The sequence below is a fragment of the Varanus komodoensis genome, unplaced genomic scaffold, assembly GCF_004798865.1.
Source record: "Varanus komodoensis strain SLA01 unplaced genomic scaffold, ASM479886v1 scaffold1, whole genome shotgun sequence".
Classification (NCBI taxonomy): Eukaryota; Metazoa; Chordata; class Lepidosauria; order Squamata; family Varanidae; genus Varanus; species Varanus komodoensis.
In genome coordinates, this window is record NW_025335268.1 from 137,874,075 (window position 1) to 137,894,422 (window position 20,348).

A 20,348-nucleotide genomic window follows, 5' to 3' on the forward strand; every position below is an offset into this window, starting at 1 on the left:
TGGAAAGAAGTGAGTGCTTAAGACTCTTGTTTGTGCCTAATCATTCAAACAGTAGTTCTTCCATGTCTGACTGCAGCCAATAGATTTAATGGAGTGCCATGAAATAAGCTATTCTGAATGTAACACAAATGATACTATAACTTTTAAGCCAGTTAATTTTAAAGGTTAGGGTTAGTATAATTGGGAAAACATCTGATTTCCTATCATCAACTTTTATCTACTTCATATTTCTTTATTTTTTCTTTCTTTTGTTGGTCACTGTCCAGATATTAGTAACTAACTGGTATACACACTTTATTCCCACTGTGTTCCCTACTTAACCAGGTAGGGTGTCACTTTATCATTTGAGAATAACAGCTATGCAGTCTTCATGTTGAGGCAGATGCTGATTCCTGTTCATCTTCCTGATCCATCAGAAATATGAACCTGCTATTTAGTAAATCCCTCTGAATGTGGAATTCTGTCCATTAGTTTGCTTCTTTGTAGAGCTGCCTTTGAAAAGCTTCCTACTGCGCTGTCTTAACTGAGGCACATCTTTCTGTGTCAAGCATCTGCACTTGAATGCCTGCTGGAGATTCCAGAGAAGGTTTGTGAGTCTACATGTGCGTGCGCACACGAACTGGCCATTTGGCTCATGTGTATTCTGTCCCCTCTGGTTGCTAGTGTATCTGATTGCTGGTGGGGATACCATCTGGATTATTCCATTTGCTTTGATTCCACCATTCCATTCCAAGTGTTTTGCTACCCAGCAATGCTAGTACACACAGCCCAAGGAGATAGGCTGAAGTTTGTAGAGATAAATATAGTCAAAAGTCCTTCACAGGAGTCACTCCCAACCCAAACTCAAGGTTACCTCAATCATGTGGCTTAATGGCTTGATAATTTAATACGTGGTAATTGGTTTTATTGTGTTTTTATCTTGTGTTCATGAGATGCCCAAAGGTGCTATGGCATGATTGAGTGACATGCAAATGTTTTAATAATAATAGGAATAATAATTGAGAAGGAAGAAGGCAGAAGCTCTCTGGAGCTGCATCAAAATTATTATGGTATAGGTGGTCCCCATATACAGAACTAATGAACAGTATTCTATCTGACACTACTGCTAATGTAAATTCATGGCAATGGTGTTTGCCGGCATGATTGCTTTCCCTGGGAAATCTGTCATACGAGGAAACACTATTGCAATTGTGATAGAAGTCGCTTGTATTAGTGCAGCGAAAGTTACATTAGCAGTAATGGTGCTGAATAATGTATTGCCCAAGAAGTTGTATTGCCTTTGATATCCACAATGTAGTGATTAATTCCATGATTTAATATAAAGCATTCATTACCATTTGGTCTTGCTGACTTGTGAAATATTTGGCTACACTCAAGTAACAGTTGTTGACCCAACCTAACCAGGTGGGTTTCAATGCATCCCAAATTCTGCTGCTCACTGGCTGAGTGGCATTGTGAAATTAGTTCCCCATTCTCATGCACAGTGCCTGCTCCAGGGCTTTGAATGACCGGAGGAGGCAAGCCACCCTCCATGGGCCCTTCCTCAGCACTGCCCAGCTGCTATCACTCCCCATCGTGCTCTCACCATTGCCACCAGCTGCTTGCTTGACAGGCAGAGAGTCAGTAAGCAAGTAAGCAGTGGCACCTACCACTCATCCATTTCCAGAAACTGATAATGACCAGTCTCTGTTAGGAGAGGAACCAGAAGAAGATTGTACCGATTATTCATGCAAAGCCCCAACACTGCCCTGTCATTCTAGAAACCTTTAGTTAATTTTTAAAAAACCCATTGCATTATGGTTTGTACACTCCATGGTAAGGGCAATTCAACAACAGCAGCAATTGGTTAAGAGCAGCAGTTCCGCTTTTCTCCCCGCAGCCAGGAAAGCATGCTGCTGGCATTAGGTCATTATGGCTAACACTAACATTAAAATTCAGTCTGATTGCCCAACTGGGCCATGGAAGCAAACGGGAAATGTGCACCTTTTCAACAACCTCCTCCCCTGGCAAAGGTGTTTATCCCATCGACAAGCAGTCAAGCAAGCCCCTGTGGTCCTTTTGTAACTGCTGCATTAGCAGAGGATCGGGTAGCACTTAATGGGTGCTGGCTGTCATAAACATGCTTGAAAAGGTCGGGACCCTCGTGAAGGGAGAATATTTGTGGCACTCTGACATAAACCTTGGCTGCTTGCTCGCAACAGGTGCATGGTTTTAGCCCCTCCTTGACAACCAGAGCCTTCAGTGTCCCCCAACTCCTTAATGCAGGCCTCACTAATTTGTGTGACTCTTGCCTGTTGAACCTGACTGAGCTTTTTCAGGAAGGGAAAGATGGGTATGAATGCTGGATGCAAGCAGAAGGCAACCAGCAGCACCAGTATTGTTTAACATAAGCTTTTAGTACTGCTTTGCCCATTGCTGGTTTGATTGAGTAGCTAAGGAACCTACAGAAAACTTGCAGCATTCTTCAGCTGGAGCCATGGTGGAACTTCAGCTACCATCAGCCCCAGCTAGCATAGCTGGTGGTCAGAAATGCTGGGAGCTGAAGTCTTGAACAGCCGGAGTGCACCTAGTTTGAGAACCCTTACTTGAATTATATTGATGTTAGATGCTTCTTAGACTCTGAGAACCCTCCTCCGAGGCTTCTAGGAAATGACTAAAAAGACATTTTGACAATCTTGAAGAACCAAGTAGCATCTGGCAGTTCTATTCTCAAATGCACTGCAAAGAATTTTTCTGAATTGGACTTTTCTGAATGGTCTGGGGTTGTTCCAGACAGAACTTAAAAAAAAAAAAATCCCTGCTGACTGAGGCGAGCTGGGAATTGTAGGGATTTTTCTGCCTAAACAGGCATAGGATTTTGCCTTACAGCCTCTTATGCACTGTATTGCCAATATTGGGAAAGCAACTGCCAGCAAACAAACAAAGAAGAATCTGTGGTGACAGCATACTGACAGTGGCCACGTGTGTCTCATTAGTACTATATATACACCATCAGCCTTAGCAACATAGGAAGGTACCTTATATCCATTGAAGCCACCTGTCCATCTAGATCCATATTGTCTCCTTTGACTGACAGCAGCTCTTCAAAGTCTCAGAAAGCAGATATTCTCATCTACTTGAGGTCCTTTTAAGTAGAGGGGTCAGGGTTCAAACCTCAGACCTTTTGCACAAAAAGTATACGCCCAATTACTGGACTATGGTTTTTCCCCATGCCATCATCATGCCACAGAAACTAGGTTCACAAGGTTATTGTGTTGTCTGAATCCTGCTACACTAACAAACCATGGTATTGTCAATCATAAACAACTCATAAAGAGAACCCATAGTTTGCTGTTGGATTGTGAACTATAGATAGTTCACCATGGTTTGGGTTTGAACATCATGGAAGCTGTCATGAGCATATTCCTCACCCCTGCCAACATTCAACCCATAGTTTTTGAACCCAGTCAGCATTAGCATTGCCAGAAATACTGAGTATTTTCATGGAAAGTAGCCCATGCATTTTCTGCCTTTACATGGATCTTGTTCTTCTGAAGGCTTCTATTTTTTTCTTCCTATGATTAAGGGGAAGCTGTCCTTCCTTAGGAACTGAAGTGGAAGAAATATCAATACTGGTGCATTTGTTGGCTTAGCTTTCCCTAGCATTGTCAGTGTGGGATTTCTCTTTTGCTGGCATAAATCAGTGTTATAGCCAGTCCTTTTGATGACAGAATTGTGTGGATCCTGGAAGGGAAAACATTAGCTACATTGTCTTGCTAATTGATTATGCTGCTATTTCTTAATGCCTTTCAACGCAGCTGGCAAAATGAGTGTAATGCGTGGGAAGTTAGCAACAGTCCGAAGGCTTCTCTGCCCAGGCTAGTGGGATACAAGGGCTCTGGAGAGTAGCATCTAATACTCTAAGAGGAAAGAGATCTTTCCTCGCAGGATTAAGTAATTTAGACAGAAAGCATGCAAATAAATGTTGGTGTGTTGCAATCAGTGGGATCTGCAGGATTTTCTTTTTAATGCATTCAGGCTAAAAACAAAACTAACCTAAAATGTTAGCACATACATTCGTCCTTACCAGTGATGCTATGTTAAGAGCAAAATTCCATTGTAAAGATGGAACTCCCCTCCTTATAGAGAACCCTAAACATTTATGTAGGTGGTGAGCTTTATATTCATCCTTACATATATTGGTTAATACTGAAGCTTATCCACACAGAAGCACTGTGTGTACATAGTTTTTTATTATTGCATTGAGAAGGAAGGACTCACTGGAGAAGAACCTAATGCTGGGAACAACTGTCGGCAGAAGAAGAAGGGGACAGCAGAGGATAAGTTGGCGAGATGGAGCCACTGAAGCCATCCGTGTGAGCTTCAGTAGACTCTGGGGGATGGTGGAGGACAGGAGAGCCTGGAGGAATGTTGTCCATGGGGTTGTGATGGGTCGGACATGACTTCACGACTAATATAATGCATGCACAGACTGGATCTGCTATTTGCCTTTGATTATTTACAATTTTATGCATATTTAGAAGAAAGGAATGCAGGTGGCGCAGTAGTTTAAACTGCTGTGCTGCAGGGCTGATTGATCAAAAGGTCACCGGTTCAAATCTGCAGAACGGGATGAGTTCCCGTTGCTCCGTCCCAGCTCCTGTCAACCTTGCAGTTTGAAAGCATGCAAATGCAAGTAGATAAAAAGGTACCACTTTGGTGGGAAGGTAACATGCTGGCTACATGACCACAGAAACTTCTGTGGACGAATGCTGGGAGATGAGCACCGCCCCTAGAGTCAGACATGACTGGACTTAACATCAAGGGAAAACCTTTACCTTTACCTTTTAGACAACAAAGTCATGCAACTCACAGTCCTACAATTCCAAGAATCACTGACAATTACACTGTAAACGCATTCATTTGAAAGATTATGTTAATATTAGTTACCTGCATACATTTTAGAGGATAGCTTTCTGAATAAACTGCTAGGATACCATTATGTCCTCTATATAAGTTGGATTATAGAAATACCTCATCTAGATAATCAGTCATGATATTACCACATGTATTCAGCTAGAAATTCACCTGAGCCCCAGGTGAACTTGTAGGAATAAGTTGTCATAATTTTCTACTTACTTTTTCTAATGTTCTAATTACTGTTAAGGCTTAAGTGATCTTTTCTAGGTTTAGATAGGCCACACATATCACCAGGTTTGTCCTTTTTAAAGGCAAATTAATTAATAAAGTGAGACTTTTTAAATGACCTAAATCTTGACACTTTAATTGTAAAGGTGGTGCTCTCATCACCCCCATGGATAAGTGCAAGATGGCAGCCCCTCTCTGTATGTTCCACCCCATGTATGCACTTTTTGATACTTTACAGAGGTTTGTTTTTTTCTTTGTTTTTGAACTGTTAGCCTTTCATGCTCCTGCAAAGGAATTGTTAAATCACCTTGACCAAAAGGCCCTTTTCATATTACTAGAGTAGTGACACAGGACATTTTCCCTTGGTTTCATTCCATGATGGTTCTGTGACATTAATAAGCATGACACCGTGTGGGCCAGCCCCTGCCCACACAATTGTGACTCCTGAGTCTCAATATCTCAGTTTTATTTTCCAGCTTTTAACATTGTCAGACAAGGCAGTATGAGAGATGTCTTGGCAATCCTGAGAGTATACTGAAACTACTACAGAAATAATTTCGCTAGTGATGTTAACAGAAGTTCTGTTTGTTTTCCTCTTTGGTAGGAATTAACATCATATATTTTCCTTGGTTTAGAGGAGGCCTGCAGTGGCTTTCGTTTCTTTATTTCTGAAGAATGAGAATGCAACTAATTCAAGGGTTATTGTTATTACCGGTTCTGTTTGTTTGTTTGTTTGTTTGTTTGTTTGTTTGAGCTGCTGCCATGCTACTTGATATCCCCAGCTTGCCAAGTGGTTTACATGAAACATATACAATGCATCATAGAAACCAGTATGAAACAGAATTGAAAGTGCCTTAAAAACATTGGAACAAACACAGTTAGGAGCTCGGTCAAAGCCTGAGTGAACAAATGTTTCCAAGAGGCTTTGGAGCTTGACGCTGCATCTGCCTCTCAAGCCACATGTTCCAGAGGGTGGGTGCCGCTACCCAAAGGCTTGCTTTACACATTACTACCTGATGATGTGCCGTTGGTTGTGAAATGACTAAGCCTTCCTGGGAGATTCCGTGGGCTGAGGTGGTGTACATAGGGGAAGACAATCAGCTAGGTTGTTCACACCTTTTTAGGAAGCCAAATACCAAGGTTATATACCAAGTATATACAGGCTTGAAGATGCTTTTATAAATAACTTTATAAAGAGGTGATAAACATTCCCAGGGGTAATTTACACCGTTCACCCAATTCACCCTTTAAAAGTGCCAGAGCCCAGAAACTAGAACCTCTGATGATGGCAATACCAAACACACACAGTGTTGTCTCCTTGACTTCTGTTTATGCTGGGGGCCACTCGCCTGATCTCAAGAGTATATGGTAGGGGTCCAGTAAGATCCATGCATGTACCTCAGGCCTGTGGTGAAAAGAATTTTTACTGGAGCTGGCACCATGGAAAGGGTAAGGGAGTTGACTGTAAACAAATACTACTGCTGGCAGTGTGAAAGGGCAGCCTCTGTGGGCTTGCTCCCTCAGGAACGTCAAGAGCCGTGTGGATTTTCTCTACCCAGCAGGAGACAGGCACTGGTTCTGTTGCTCATTGGTTGCTTGAGTGTCTCCCCTTTTCCATGCCCACAGTTCCCTGGACTACGTCTACAATATGGAAATGCCTGTCTCTGTTAAGGGCTGTGTTATCCTAACGTTGGGTGTTCTTGTAAAGTTTTGCAATGTTCAAATACTTCCACAGTCTGGAGTCTGCATCTGTACAATCGTCTCTGCATACAAAAGCTATGCTTCATATGAAGGCTGGGTGGCTGTGTGCAATCCAAGCAGGGGTTCATTCAGGGTGAACAGAGATATTATCAATAAATCAATAAATGAATAAATAAATAATGGTCTGTCACTAAAAGCAGCCATGTGTACAGCACTTGTGTAGTTGCCTTATATCATGTCAGGCTGTTTGCCCATCTAGTCCAGTATTGTCTGCTCTGAGTTACAGCAATTCTCCAGGGTCCCAGGAAGGGTCCCCTTGCTCATTTTCTACCTGATTGCCTTTTAACTGGAGATGCCTGGGAGAGACCTGAAACATGCATTAAAAAAGTGTGAGCTCTATCAGGGATATGGTCCCACCTGCCTTCTGTACATATAGCACAATTTTTCCCACCCTAGCGCCCTTGGACTCCAATTCCTATCAACCTCAGCCAGCATGTCTAATGGGCATGCTGGCTGAGGATGAGTGCACCTGTAGTCCAGCCCTGGTTGGAGAAGGCTGATATAGAATTTTGTATGCTAGTTTCATTATGCTGAGTGTTCCTTTGCTCTTGCTACCCAGCTCTGACCGCAGATGAGAAGCTCTCCATATAATGATGCCAGGACACGAGCAAGGTATGTTTCCCTACATATGTTGGAGGGAGAATGGTTAGGCAGGTGCTTATACTTGGTATTCCTTGATGGTTCTCTGCTGCCTCCACTGCTAGTTCTGTCCTGATTCAGCTAGTGCAGTGAGAGTTACTTTATAAATTACTCAGACCAGGGAAGTAAAATACAAGGATGAGTCAAAAATTATCCTTGCTCTGGCTGTAGAATTTATTTAAATTACCCTCGTATTTTTTTTATGGTCATCATTGCCTACTTCTTGGATGGGAAAAATGGCTGCTTGAAAGACAAATGTTTTCCCTGGGTGATGCTGTACAGGAAAACATATTTCATAGGGTTTTTCAAATTTCACAGATTTCACATCATATTTCACATGGTTTTTCAAAAACAGATTTCATATGGAGCTATAAACCATCAAGGGGATAAGATAAAACCCTGCTGAAATAATACAGGAAGGAAAATCAATACTACTGCCAGGTTTGGAGGAGCTCTTGGGGCAAGAGATCCTCAATGGTCTTCCTCTCTCATGTGCCACCTAGTGGGTCATCCTCCACCCACCTAATGGCTCAGTTGCTACCAGCTTTTGCCACTACTGCTCCTCCTCTTCCTCTCTGTCATCTCTCTCTTGATCACCCCGTGTAGGCCAAGAAGAAAGGGCAGATGAGCAAATAGGGAGCTACAGTGAAGAGCGAGGGCATCATGACCAGGGATTTTCACTGGAGCAGAAGTCTTCGAAGTGCCCAACTGTACAGTTCTCTGAAGTCAGAGCTATATTACCATTTCCAATATTTCTACACATTGTTGGTCTCAAAAAGTAAACTTTTAAAGAAGATAAGCTAGAGTTGATACATGAGCAAATAGTACAATATTCCCATGAAGTTCCTTATAAGGGGAGCAGGAAAAAGTAGCAAAGGTTTAAAACCCCATTTGTACTGTGGAAGGCCAGAAGTTCTAGCAGCTTGATAATAAGAAATGTATGGACCAGATAACAATTGTGATAAAGCTACAAATGACAGCTCAATCAATTTTTGGCAAATAATACATTTCTATAAAAATAATACCACTATGCCTTTCTATGTATCCTTATGAAAAGGGTGACAATTAATTATCTTAAGGGAACCTGAAGTTTAAGATTAGGCAGGGATGATACGTAGAGAACACAAACTTGTTCAGAAGATATACAATTGTATATAAAATAGAAGATCAGTGGGCATAGTATTTCCGAGATGCAATGGGAAGAAGCATCTTTATATTATTTTTATCAGTGACATTTGACAACTGATCTTCTGTCACTTCTTCCAGTAGTGAACTTGAATTTAGTTTCAGCTAACTTCATGCAACTATGTATGGCATAAATATGGAATTGATGTTTTGACCCCAGGGTGGGGAACCAGAGAGCGAAGGTTTGTTTAGGCCTGGTATATGTGTATGTCTGTTTCTTTGAAAAGGAGCCCCCTGTATATTTTATTATATGCTAGCTGTCAGCAAGTGTTGCTGCTTAGGATACAAGTCCAAAGCCCCCTTGCAAGTACAGAACTAGCTGTGTGTTGGATCCCAGTCATAAAAAATAACTAAAGTTAGAACTTTGCTACCATGTACCTTCTGTTACTATGATATTGGATTGGGCCATGTGAGGTTATGCTTGCAGTGGTGCCGAGCATTATTTGAAATGTGAACCAAGCCTTTCTCTGCCTCTTAATGACAGCATTGACCAAGATCTCCAGATGCGCAGAGGTTAGGCCCCCTTCCCCGTTAATATCTCATCAGTCAGGCTCCTGACCCACGAACTGCGGTGGCCCTCCATCCATCCTCACCCTATGCACCTTTTTCTCTCTTGGTCCAATTTGGAATAGGCCTATTTGGGCCACAAATTCAGAATGGCCTCCCCAAAATAGAAAACAGTTGCTACATGAAAAGAGAGAAGTCCAAGGCTATAGAATGTAAAATGAGACATGCCTGGAAAAAATATGCTGAATGACTCTAAAAAGCACATGACTGGCCTAAGGCAACGAGAGATTATCCATTCACTGTCATGAAGAGAAACATATCACAGACAGCCCCTTGGACCATCTGGGGATACCTGATCTACCAGCAAAGTAGATTGACAGGAGCCTGCTGGGCTTCATTAATGTCCAAGGCGGAAAACTGTTTGCTTGCCATTATCTTCACTTCAAAGACTTGGATTTGCACCAGCTGAAATTGGACAACAAAAGGGGAACATTATTCCCTTGTTCTGGCTTTCTCATGATTAGATTTACACCTCCTGGACTATTAATCAGCAGTCAAAATCTATTAAGGCCTCTATGCTTACTGAAACCATCTGTACTTTCCCCCTCAACAAACACATCATTTACTTTCTAGTACCTGTGCCCTTGTAATTTTTGCTCATCATGATCAATACTGCTGTCAGTCTGTTTGCACTGTTTATTTGTCTGCCTTGTTCATTTTTGTGTTCATCAGGAATAATCTTGAGGGGTGGTTGTTGATCAAGTCTGGGGTCTCAGTTGCAAATTAGTCAAGCCAGGTTGTTTATAACTCATGTCAAGTGCTTCCACTGAAAAGGCCAAATTGAATTTAAATAACAGGTACCCTTTAATTCTAATTGCTCCTGCCTGGTAAACTTCGAGAGAATAGGTGAAGCAACTTCTCTTCCTATCAGTCTAATATTTCTTTGTGCCTTCTCCACAGGGATAGAGAAAAGTGGTTGCTTTCTTCTCACACATATAAGCTGACTTTAATTCCTCCTTCCTGTGTCAGACTGGGCTAGCTTAGAATTACAATCTTCCTTGGAGAGGTCTTACTATGTACAGTCATTTGGCTTTGTTGCATGTTTTCCTTTTTCCATTCCAGCTAAAAAAGCCAGGAACATTTCTTTAAGACAAGCTGACAACAGAAGCAGTTAAAACTTTATTTTTGTCTTTTGTTCTTTAGAGAAGGAAAATGGAGTAAAACTAGGAAATAAAATTAGTGCTAGCCCTATTCAGTCATTACCTTCATGTGCTTAAGAGCTGTGCAATATTTAAGTTGTACTGGGAATCCATATGCATAAAAGAAATGAAAATCATCATCATGGTTCATAGGGTTACACTAATGAGTGAATAATGGGGACAGAGATATAGCAGTGCATGGATGATATGACCCCCTTACACTTGTGTTAATCCTGTGAGGGGCAACAAGTGACAAGGCCACTGTATTGCCTGCTTCTAAGAATCACTGTGTAGTAGCTGGTGGTTTGGACTGGGGAGACCTGGGTTCAAGTCCCCACTCTGCAAAAAAGCCCCCTGGGTGAATGTGACCCCATCTCTGACTTGCAGTCTAACCTTCTTCACAGTGTTGTTTTGAGGAAAGAAATGGAGGGTGAATGAATGATTGAATGAGGTATCTTGACAGCCTCACCTCATATCTGATGTACATATGCAGAGGGTGAAGATAACATTCTGAGGTGATGCACTGGACATTTCTGAACTGTCGGTGGAGGTACTGTTTATGAATGCTTCCTGAGGGGAAAAAGCAAAAAAATCTCAACAACAGAATCCATGCATATAAAATATTAACCCAGCAGGAAGAAAGTTTCTATCCCAGCCAATGTGATCTTGTGTTAATTTACTAATTGCAGAGAGTTTTAAATATAGGAATGTGTTAAAAATTATCACCCCTTACCTGCAGTCTAAAGTGGTAAATGCACTGTTCCACTGTAGATCAAGCCTTTGGCATTGTTGTCTTCCTGGGACTGGTCCAGAACACCTGTGTACCTGTATTCCAGACAGAGGGGCATTAAAGCTGAGCCCTTTTAGAAACTGTGCCATAGTGTAAACTTTTCTAAGTATAGGTGTTCATCGCAAGGGTTTCCATAGCCATGGTCCCAAGAAGATGTCAGAAATTCAGACAGCCATGTTGATCCATATCACCAAACCAGTTCTGGTTTTCTTTACCAGGAAATGGTATTTTATAAAGCTCTTGGGTCTTTACTGCCCATCCAGGACCCAGACACCTTGGCGTTTCATTACAGTAAAAGCAATGCACTATTGCCAGGAAAATTCATTCCCCCAGCCCAGCAACTGTGAGGGTTGCAGCTAAACTCAGAAAGAAGCAGGAAATCTGGCAAGGGATGGCAGGTGACATCAGTATCCCTACTGATAAAAACACGCTGGTGCTGCACCCCTGTAAGCACTGACTCTGCTACACTATTGTTTGAAAGATTCCAGTAGTTGTAATTTTTCAGTAAAGAAATCAACAAGGAAAAGTACAGCTGGCCCTGCACAAGTGTTTGGGATATTGAATGATTCCTCTCATTTATATCTTGAATGCATTAAAAGTGCTAAAGGAAATTCATTGTACAATCACTGCTGTACAATCAATTCAATGGGGCACTTGGGGCTTCATAGAAGCTCTGACACTGTGATGAAAAAGCATTTGCTACTGTGCAGTGGCTTGATGAATTATGTCTGCCCCGTATGCTTGTAAGTCTAGACCCTCCCTAATTTTGCCTCCAGCAATGAGACTCTGGGTATCCACTTTCATTGCAGACTTTAATAACCCTCATACTATACATTCCATGTAATGTACATCAGGTAGTTAGGTACGGTTTCTTAGGGCCAAGTTTGATCTGATTTGGAAAACATGTGAAGTGTGTGTTGATAATTTTAACTTTACTGTAGCCATTGTAAGGGAGAAGCTCCAAATTTGGTTGGAACAGAAAGGGTGCTGTTTATCCTATGAACTAAAACTCATCCTGCAGAGGCTTTCCTATTTCTTTGTAATGAGGAAGTACCTGCATAGTGGGTGAGAAAGCAGCAGATTTTGTATGTGGACGGGGGATTAAAAATAGTTCAAAGCGAAAGAATTAAACACACACAGACAGTGTTACTGCTTTCATCCGATTTTGAGTGTCCCCCACCTATCCATAAGGCTGCAGCAAACTTAAAAACAAATGAAACTCTGATCAGAGATGTTCCTTATGTATCAGGCATCATATCTAATTTGTTCATGAGTTTTCTTTCTAAAAGTTAGAACAGCTTGGTTCATATATATTGCTTGGAAAGTTTTCTTTGGACGTGACTGTGTTTCTGTTGGAAGTGAAATGCTTCTCTGCAATTTGAGGCCAATTTGAGAGGAGGGCTGTGTTAGCAGGTGATGGTTCTAATTCTCTGAAGGCTTGTCCAAGTTAAAGGACTAGATGCCCCTGAGAGATTCTGTACAGACAGTTAGGGGCTGAAATAACAATGATTCTAAAAACCTAATAAAAGCAACTCCAACCCATTACTCACCACATAAAGAAAGATGGTCCCAGTGGAGAGCTGCACTAAGGGTGATTTTTTAAAATAATTGTTTTGTATAAAGTGTGTTTTTTCTTTATTTTATGATTTTTGTATTTGTATCTTTTAAAAATAAAAATTACTAAAATAAAAATGAAAGATGAGAAAATACTGTGTTCCTGTCCTAGAGGATTTTGGAGCTCAGACTTTTCTTCTCTGTATGACATTAAAAAAAAAGGTATCAGGCAAATGATATACCTATTTTAAGCCCTAGCTTCACCCCCAGTGCATTCTTATCAGAGAGGAGGTGTGCCTCTTCATCATTAAAATTAAATGGCCATGGAGAAGAAGAGAATTGTCTTCAGGAATTGTGTGTCTTTCAACCCTACTCACCATTAAGGTTACACCAGACCAGAAATTGGGGATCCTTTCTCACCTGTTAAAGGATACATAGCCAAAAGAACTGGCTTCTTAGAATGTGATCTACCAAGACCAGTTCTCAGCCTGGAGATTACTACATCGCTACTTCTGGGGTGTTTTCTTGCTTGAGTAGAAAGGGTGTCATACAGACAACCGTCCAAAGAGCCCACTTCATAAATCACCCAAAGAGGTGCCTTTTGCGGTTTTGCAGTGGTGCTCAAGAGAAGCAATTGGGAGACACGGATGACCAAGTGAATTGGCCCACAGCTTGGCTACACATTGCAGTTTTGACAAAGCAGATCAGAAGGACATTCCAGATACCTCAGAGAAACAGAAGTGTTTCATAAACAACCAGTGCAAGCTTGTTTTTCCCTTGCGGGGCAAAACCTGTCCATGTCGTCTACTTCAGCTGCCTCAGAGGAGTAGCATACAAATTCACCTTTTCTGAAGCTTTGTAGAGGAAGACAACCAGCTATCTTTGTCCAACCTAACCATTTGCCTTTTGCCATTCCAGCTCCTTTGGGCATTTCCAGGCTAAAGAAAAGAATGTCGCTTCAGGGGCATCAGCGGGATCAGCTGCAAGTGACAATTTGAGACAGGGACTGTGTTTGACAAGGTTGTCTGTCACCAAGGTACTCAATGTCTAGTATTCAACAACTTCATTCAGCAGTCTTGTAAATGTTCTCAAATAGCCTGTCCAGCCCTGTGCTGTGCACAGCTCCTGCTGGAGTCCTTATGTCAGGTGCACTGAAGTCTGACAGATGGATGGGACATGGCCATGTGTTGGGTATGTGTTAAGATGATGTATTACTTCACAAATTGGTGTAATTTGTGGCTGCAAAATGTATTGCTTGGAATATGTTTAATAATCTGTATATGTATGGATTAGGATCAGGAAGAAACTTAGGAGAAACTATCCCTTTAGTGTTCACAGATTTCCTCTTGTGCTCGGACCAGTCTTAGAAAGCAAGCCAAGCCAAAAGGAAGTCCACCAATATTCATGGAATGAAGGCTGCACAACCAACAACCTTCTCTCACATGTTTGCAAAGTATGGTCTCCCCAACTCTGGGAAGACAGAGGCGGATAAAAGAGAGAAAAGGCTCATGGTAGCAGTGTCTAGGGATAGTGAACTTTGGAACACTCCCAGAACCAACATTATGATATTTGGATGGAAGTGGGAGAAGACATCAAAGTAACATCTACTTTCGAGCTCCAGTGAGCAGAGGTGGCTGGTTGAGATGGTACTGACTGATAGCTCCATTGGAAACAATTGCATCATATCATAGCAATGATTCCATCTTGACTAGAGGCCAAAGCATCTGTCTGCAGCCTTCAGCGATAGCTCACTGTCCAGCCTCAGACAAACACGTGGTGTCTCCAGAGGAATCTAATGCTGGTACCTAGCATGACTACTCCCATGTCGTAAATGGTTATATTACATTCAAGCTGGCATTAAAAAGCAGGGCTGAAACCTCAGCTGTCCCAGACCCAAATTGGCTTAGCCTCTGAGCAGAATATCAGAGATCATTAAAGCATCTTGAAGCTATTTACTCTCAGACAAAATATAACTAATGAGCTTTTTTCCTGAAGTACACCCACAGTGCTTCTATGGTCCTTTCAAAAGACTGTTAGAGTTTTTGAGTGATAAAATGAAACGTTATCATTGTTGCAATGGAGCCAAATTTCATTGGGATGAAGTTTGATACACTCTCTGTAAAATGCCAAAGAAGGGCAGATTTCTGAAATATGCAGGCATAAAAAGAGTGATAGAGTTGATGGTGATCTGGTTGATTGTTTAGTCCAACCTGCTGCTTGAAATACAGTGTTGCAGCCATTCCCAGCATGTGCCTAACCAGCCACTGCTAGAAGACTTTCAGTGAAGGGTAGCCCACAGGTAATGGTCTGTATCATCAAGCCGCCCTTACCTGAAGACCTGCCTCCTAATGTTCTTCCAAAATCTACCCTCCTCTAACAACCCTATTCAGTCTAGAAGAGAACAAGTCATTGTCATTTTCTATAAGACAACCTTTCCAGTGTTTGAAGGGAAATTATACATGGTCTCCTATAATCTTATTTTCTTCTGGGCAGACATATTTGCATTTACTTTTAATTAATTGGTTACATTTCAGTATCACCCAATAACCAAAGTTCTCTGGGCAGTTCGCAACATGTCCAGTTCTGTTAATCTTTACTATTTATTTATTTATTAAAACATTTTTATGCCGCCCCATTCGCCGAAGCCTCTTTTGCAATGGGATGTTTTCCACAGCCTTGTGGTTGCCCTTCTCTGAAACTGTTCCATTTAGTCTGCATCCTTGGTGAAGTATGGCTGCCAGATCTGGACACAGTGCTCCAGATGAGGTCTGGCAAGTGCCATTCTAATTAGATAAAACGATTCCTTCCTGTGATTTGGGAATTACAGCTCCATTAATGCCTAAAATTGTGCTAGCTTTTTATGGTTTAATCATGTTTTGCTGCTGCAACATCATCCTGCAGACTTACATTCTGTCTGTGCTAAACTACAGTTCCATGTTCCTTTCTACATGTTACCTCTTGCACACTGGCTTGTCATACTGTGATTCAAATATATTTTTGAAGCTGGTTACTTACGTACATAACACCCTCGGTCTTTAAATACTGGTTAATATGATGAAAGGAGGGGGAAGCCTGAAGGGGAGACAATGGGAGTGGGTGGGTGGGTGGTGTGTGTGGGAAAGGGTTGTATATGAAAATGGGGGGAGAAAAACCCCAAAACGTGCTAAAGGAAGGAACTGTGCTAAACTAGAACCTTTGGAATGGTGGTAATTAAGCATAATGACATTTAAAATTTGTGTCATCCTATTTGTAAAACTAGAAGAATTAGACAATTCTAGTCAAATCTCATTGAAACCATTTTGTTTTTGCTGGTTTTGTTTTGGTAATTCTTTTTTATTCCCTTCACTTTAAGAGAAACTAAAGCACAGGTCCTGCTTTTGGTACAGGGAGTGGTAGTTTGTGGCAAGCTGGGCTGACTGGCTAATAACCTGCTGTTGAATCAGGTTAATACTGCTATATCAGGACATATGTTTGAAGAATAGGGCTAAAATCACTTCGATGTATAGGGTGTCTGTGTAGCTACTGTAGTTTGTAGCAGAATAGCAATACCTCATGTTTTGGGCTTGCCTTGGGCATCAGTGTTTTGCCATTTGAACAAAAAATCTTCTGGAGAAAATAGAGAAGACTAAATTTAGGCCAGTTTGACTTCAGGCACAATAGAATCTACGGTAAGAACTCTTCCCGTCTGTTGTATGTCCAGGTGTGAGGCCAGCCTAAGAACCACATCACACAGTAAATTGATCTGGTGCCTCCATATGTTCTGCAATATCTGAAACAGATCTAAGGAAAGCACCTGGATGGTTTTGTTGCTCTTCTATATGCCTCCTGTCCTCCGCCCCCAGTCCTGCTTTTATAATCCAAAAGTATTAATATTACAAGCTGAGAACAATAAACTGGGACAGTAAAGCGTTTTGAGTTTCAGAGTCCCTATTTTCCTTCTTACAGCTGAACCACCTGGTGACTGAAGAGTTGGTAAAATGTGGCGTTCCAGCAGTGGGCCTTTCGGTAAGAAGACCAGTTGTTTTAATTTGTCTCTTTCTAGGTGATGATGTCTTGGGAAGAAAATATGGGAGGTATGTTTAGATGGGGCTCAGGAAATGGGACCTGTGCTGGAGTTCGGCAATGATGAATTATCACAAGCCTTAGCCTTAGCTTTATGTAAGCCGTCCCGAGGCATTAAGCGATGAGACGGCATATAAAAATTCCAAATAAATAAATAAATAAATCTGTTCTAAATAAGTTGCTGAAACATCTTGCTCCTAATACAATATCAACCAATTTAAGAATTACACCTGCCTTTTAGGTTATTAATCTGTTAAATGTAAGCACATTTCTATATTACAGTACTAACACATCTGTATAGTTGCCTTTTGATAAACTAATGTGTTAAGAAAATTTGCAGAAGGAAAGATTGAGGGAAAGTGTTAGAAGGCAAGGACATTTTAAACATTTTGCTGTTCATTCCCTGATGCATTAAAACACCAACCACATTCTGGGGATGACAGCATCCCCAGAACACAAGGTAACTAACTTGTAGCCTTAATATTCAAGTGGTCTTTCCCTTTAATTTATAAATAGTAACACTTTCAGTTTTGCATTATGTCTTATAAAATTATTTTATTTATTACGTATGAAAATGTCTGATCACAGCTTCTTAAGAATTTTATCTCCACATATGGAATTGGGTTTAATTGATTTTGTGGGGCACTACTGACAAATAGACAACAGATGTAAACATTCCTTTCTTACAGCCTTTTGGAACCTGGAAAACAGCATGCAAGAATGTCATCCATGCTGGTGTTGAAGCAGTGAGGGACATTTTAGATGCAGGTTATATCCCAGTTTTACATGGCGATTGTGCTCTGGATGCGGAACAGCACTGCTGCATCTTGTCTGGTGATACAATTATTGAGGTGAGATGAGTGATGAGGCTGGTTATTCATCCATAGCAATAGTAGCACTTGGTATTTAGCCTTAATGTGCATTTAGCCTTAATGCACATGCACTATTGCTGTTACATTATGTTCTCTACTCTCTACTTGACGTCATCTTTGTTCTGTTTGTTCAATATGAGGCCAAGCTGGGGCCAGGGCTGGGGGCGGAGGTCAATTAGTGTGACTGTGGGTTAAGAGAGATACCATATCTCCGGCAGAACTGATTGTGCCATGTTTGGTTGTTGCTCTTTTATCATGCCCTTGGGTCTCCGGATGCTGTTTTTAAATGCCATAATGGTTCAGGGTAAGGCCTCCTTCATCTATGATGGAACAGTGGCTGAGGTGGCTGAACTGGCATGCATAACCAAGACCTGTGTGGATAAGCAGAGAGGAGTAAAACTCTTCCAATTCTGCCCACTGGGCTACTTGGTTCAACTACATGGCAGAGATTTGAGAGCTGAGGAGCTGCTATAGTTCATAGGAATTCGATCTCCCCTGCATGCTCCCTGCTGATCTGACTACTGCTCTGCTGGGTCAGTGGCCATGCTGGTGATTCTCTTCATGTGCGTCCCATCCAGCTGCTCCAAATTCTTCCTATCTCAGCTGATGGAGATGATCTCAGATGTGCTGTTGAAGTTCCCCAGAATGTTGGTTCTGGGGGAAATCAGCATTCATGCAGAGGACACCTGTTCTGAGCAACTTGGGATTTCATGGTCTCCATGATAACCATGGAACTGCCCCAACATGTCATTGGCCCATCCCATAGCAGGGCATACTCTAGACTTGTTCTTCTTAAACGGACATGGAGAAAGTGCTATGAAGGTGGGGACATTGAATACGTCCTTTCTTCATTGTCAGATCACTGACTGCTGAGGTTTAGACTTTGAGCCTCTTTGAGCCTACATTTCTGTGATTTCCCTGGGGCCTATTAAGATGGTCCACACCCAGAGGCTAGTGGATTCAGATGGTTTTCAGAAAACTCCGGGAAGGTTTCTGACTAATATGGCTGGCTCTCCTGGTTGATTTGTGGAATGCAGAAATCATTGCAGGAAGTTGACATTTTTCTTCCATGGGCCAGTTAGAGAGCAAATGCAGAAAACCTTTAGTGGAGGCATTTGAACGCTTGTGTGTGGGTATTGTCATGTATATTCAGTGCAGTGAGGGTGACTTGTCAAGGTTGCTTGGGACCAATTATGTGCTAGTCCTGCAGACAAGGCAGATCTGTCCGAGGCCCACCGTGATACCTTTGTTGCAGTTGCTTGCTTCCTGAATGAGCAAGTTTGTAACTTAGGTTTTCTTGGAGCTGCCCTTTTCACTTTTGGCTCAGGTGGCCTCATTGGCACTGGCTGCTTTCTATAAGCTTCAGCTGGTGGCCCAGCTATACCCCTCTCTGAACAGGAATAGCTTGGCTTCAGTAGCCTGTGCTCTAGTAACCTCCAAGCTAAATTATTGCAGTCTTATGTAGGGCTTCTTTGGAAGAAGCTTGGGAAGCTTGCAAAGAATAAAAACCAAAACCAAAAACAAAAAACAACCCATAGTTGCATGACTGTACACTCTTAAGAAAAGCAATCACATGCAAAGGAAATCATGTCTGAACTCCACTGATAAGCAGTAATACACATTTTTATCTTAAAGAGGTATGTGTGCTCTCATAAGAAACTGTATAAATACATATTTTGTATGAATGACAGAGTTTACAAACCACTGACTGAGCTGCAGAAAGTCCTCACTGTTGTGGTTCCTTCTCTGAGGTAGTTAGTCCCACATTAATTTCTCTGCATTTCCAGATACAAGACTAATGCAATGTGATGGTGGTGGCAGTGTGACTCGCAAGTTTTGTATTGCCTACTTCAAGAAAACCATAGCTTAATGGGGAAATACATGCATTGCATGTAGAAGGCCTCAGCCCCTGGCGCATCTAGTGAAAAAAATTCAGTGGTGTGAAGGACTATCTTGCTGAGATCTTGAAGAGCTGCTGCTACGCAGTTTACATTGTAGTAGGGCAATTTCATGTGCTCATATTTCTATTTTTCCCTCTGGCAGGTTCTGGCTAAGACATTCTCTCCTAAGCGGGTTGTGTTTCTCACAGATGTGAATGGAATTTACACCTGTCCACCTGCCACCCCAGGTACAAAATAAGTAGATGTAGATGCCCATGTCAGCACCACAAGGAAAAATGGCCAGTATCCCAACGAGCGCAGAAACTGACTGACTTGGCACCTGAACCTTCCTTCAACACTGGCAATGGGATAGCATCCTTCACCCCACACCTGAGGCAACAGGCTAGTTGACCTGGGGCAGGACTGTTGTGTGGCATACATTGCAGAGTGGAACTGCTTGAGTGCTTAGGAGGATCAGCCAGGAGGCTGCTGCTGCTGTTCCCAGCAACTGCTGCCTAAGGTGGCCACTTCACTTTGCCTAATAGTAGATCTGGCCCTGGTTAAAAAGGGTTCTGGGGGGTGGGAGATTTTCCAAGTGGTTTAAAAGGGATGCGGGCATACTGAAATGCACTTTAATAGAATAGGCAGTGCTATAAAGTAAATGAACACCACTGGTTGTTAAAAAAGCTTGTAATCTAGATGGTGTAGATACGTCCCAAGGATCTAGGAATTAGTAGGAATGAGGGTCCCCAGTCCCAGTTAGCACTTTGTT

The 20,348-nt window shown here is 41.9% G+C and overlaps 1 protein-coding gene across 5 annotated transcripts in view; it reads left to right on the plus strand.

Moving 5' to 3' along the window:
- The window catches only part of LOC123032206 (isopentenyl phosphate kinase-like), a 36,805-nt gene that overhangs the window by 11,671 nt on the left and 4,786 nt on the right, over positions 1 to 20,348 (plus strand). For 3 of the 5 annotated variants that reach the window (XR_006416454.1, XR_006416455.1, XM_044447928.1), the window contains exons 2-5: positions 13,681 to 13,798; positions 16,708 to 16,767; positions 17,514 to 17,675; positions 19,740 to 19,824. Coding sequence is in view for 3 of the 5 variants with exons in the window: in XM_044447928.1 (XP_044303863.1) it covers positions 13,681 to 13,798; positions 16,708 to 16,767; positions 17,514 to 17,675; positions 19,740 to 19,824 (425 nt within the window). In the remaining 2 variants the exon portion in view is untranslated. Of the gene's footprint in view, positions 1 to 6,057; positions 6,577 to 7,447; positions 7,501 to 13,680; positions 13,799 to 16,707; positions 16,768 to 17,513; positions 17,676 to 19,739; positions 19,825 to 20,348 lie in introns of those variants that run through there. The other 2 variants (XM_044447951.1, XM_044447942.1) reach the window with 2 other exon arrangements.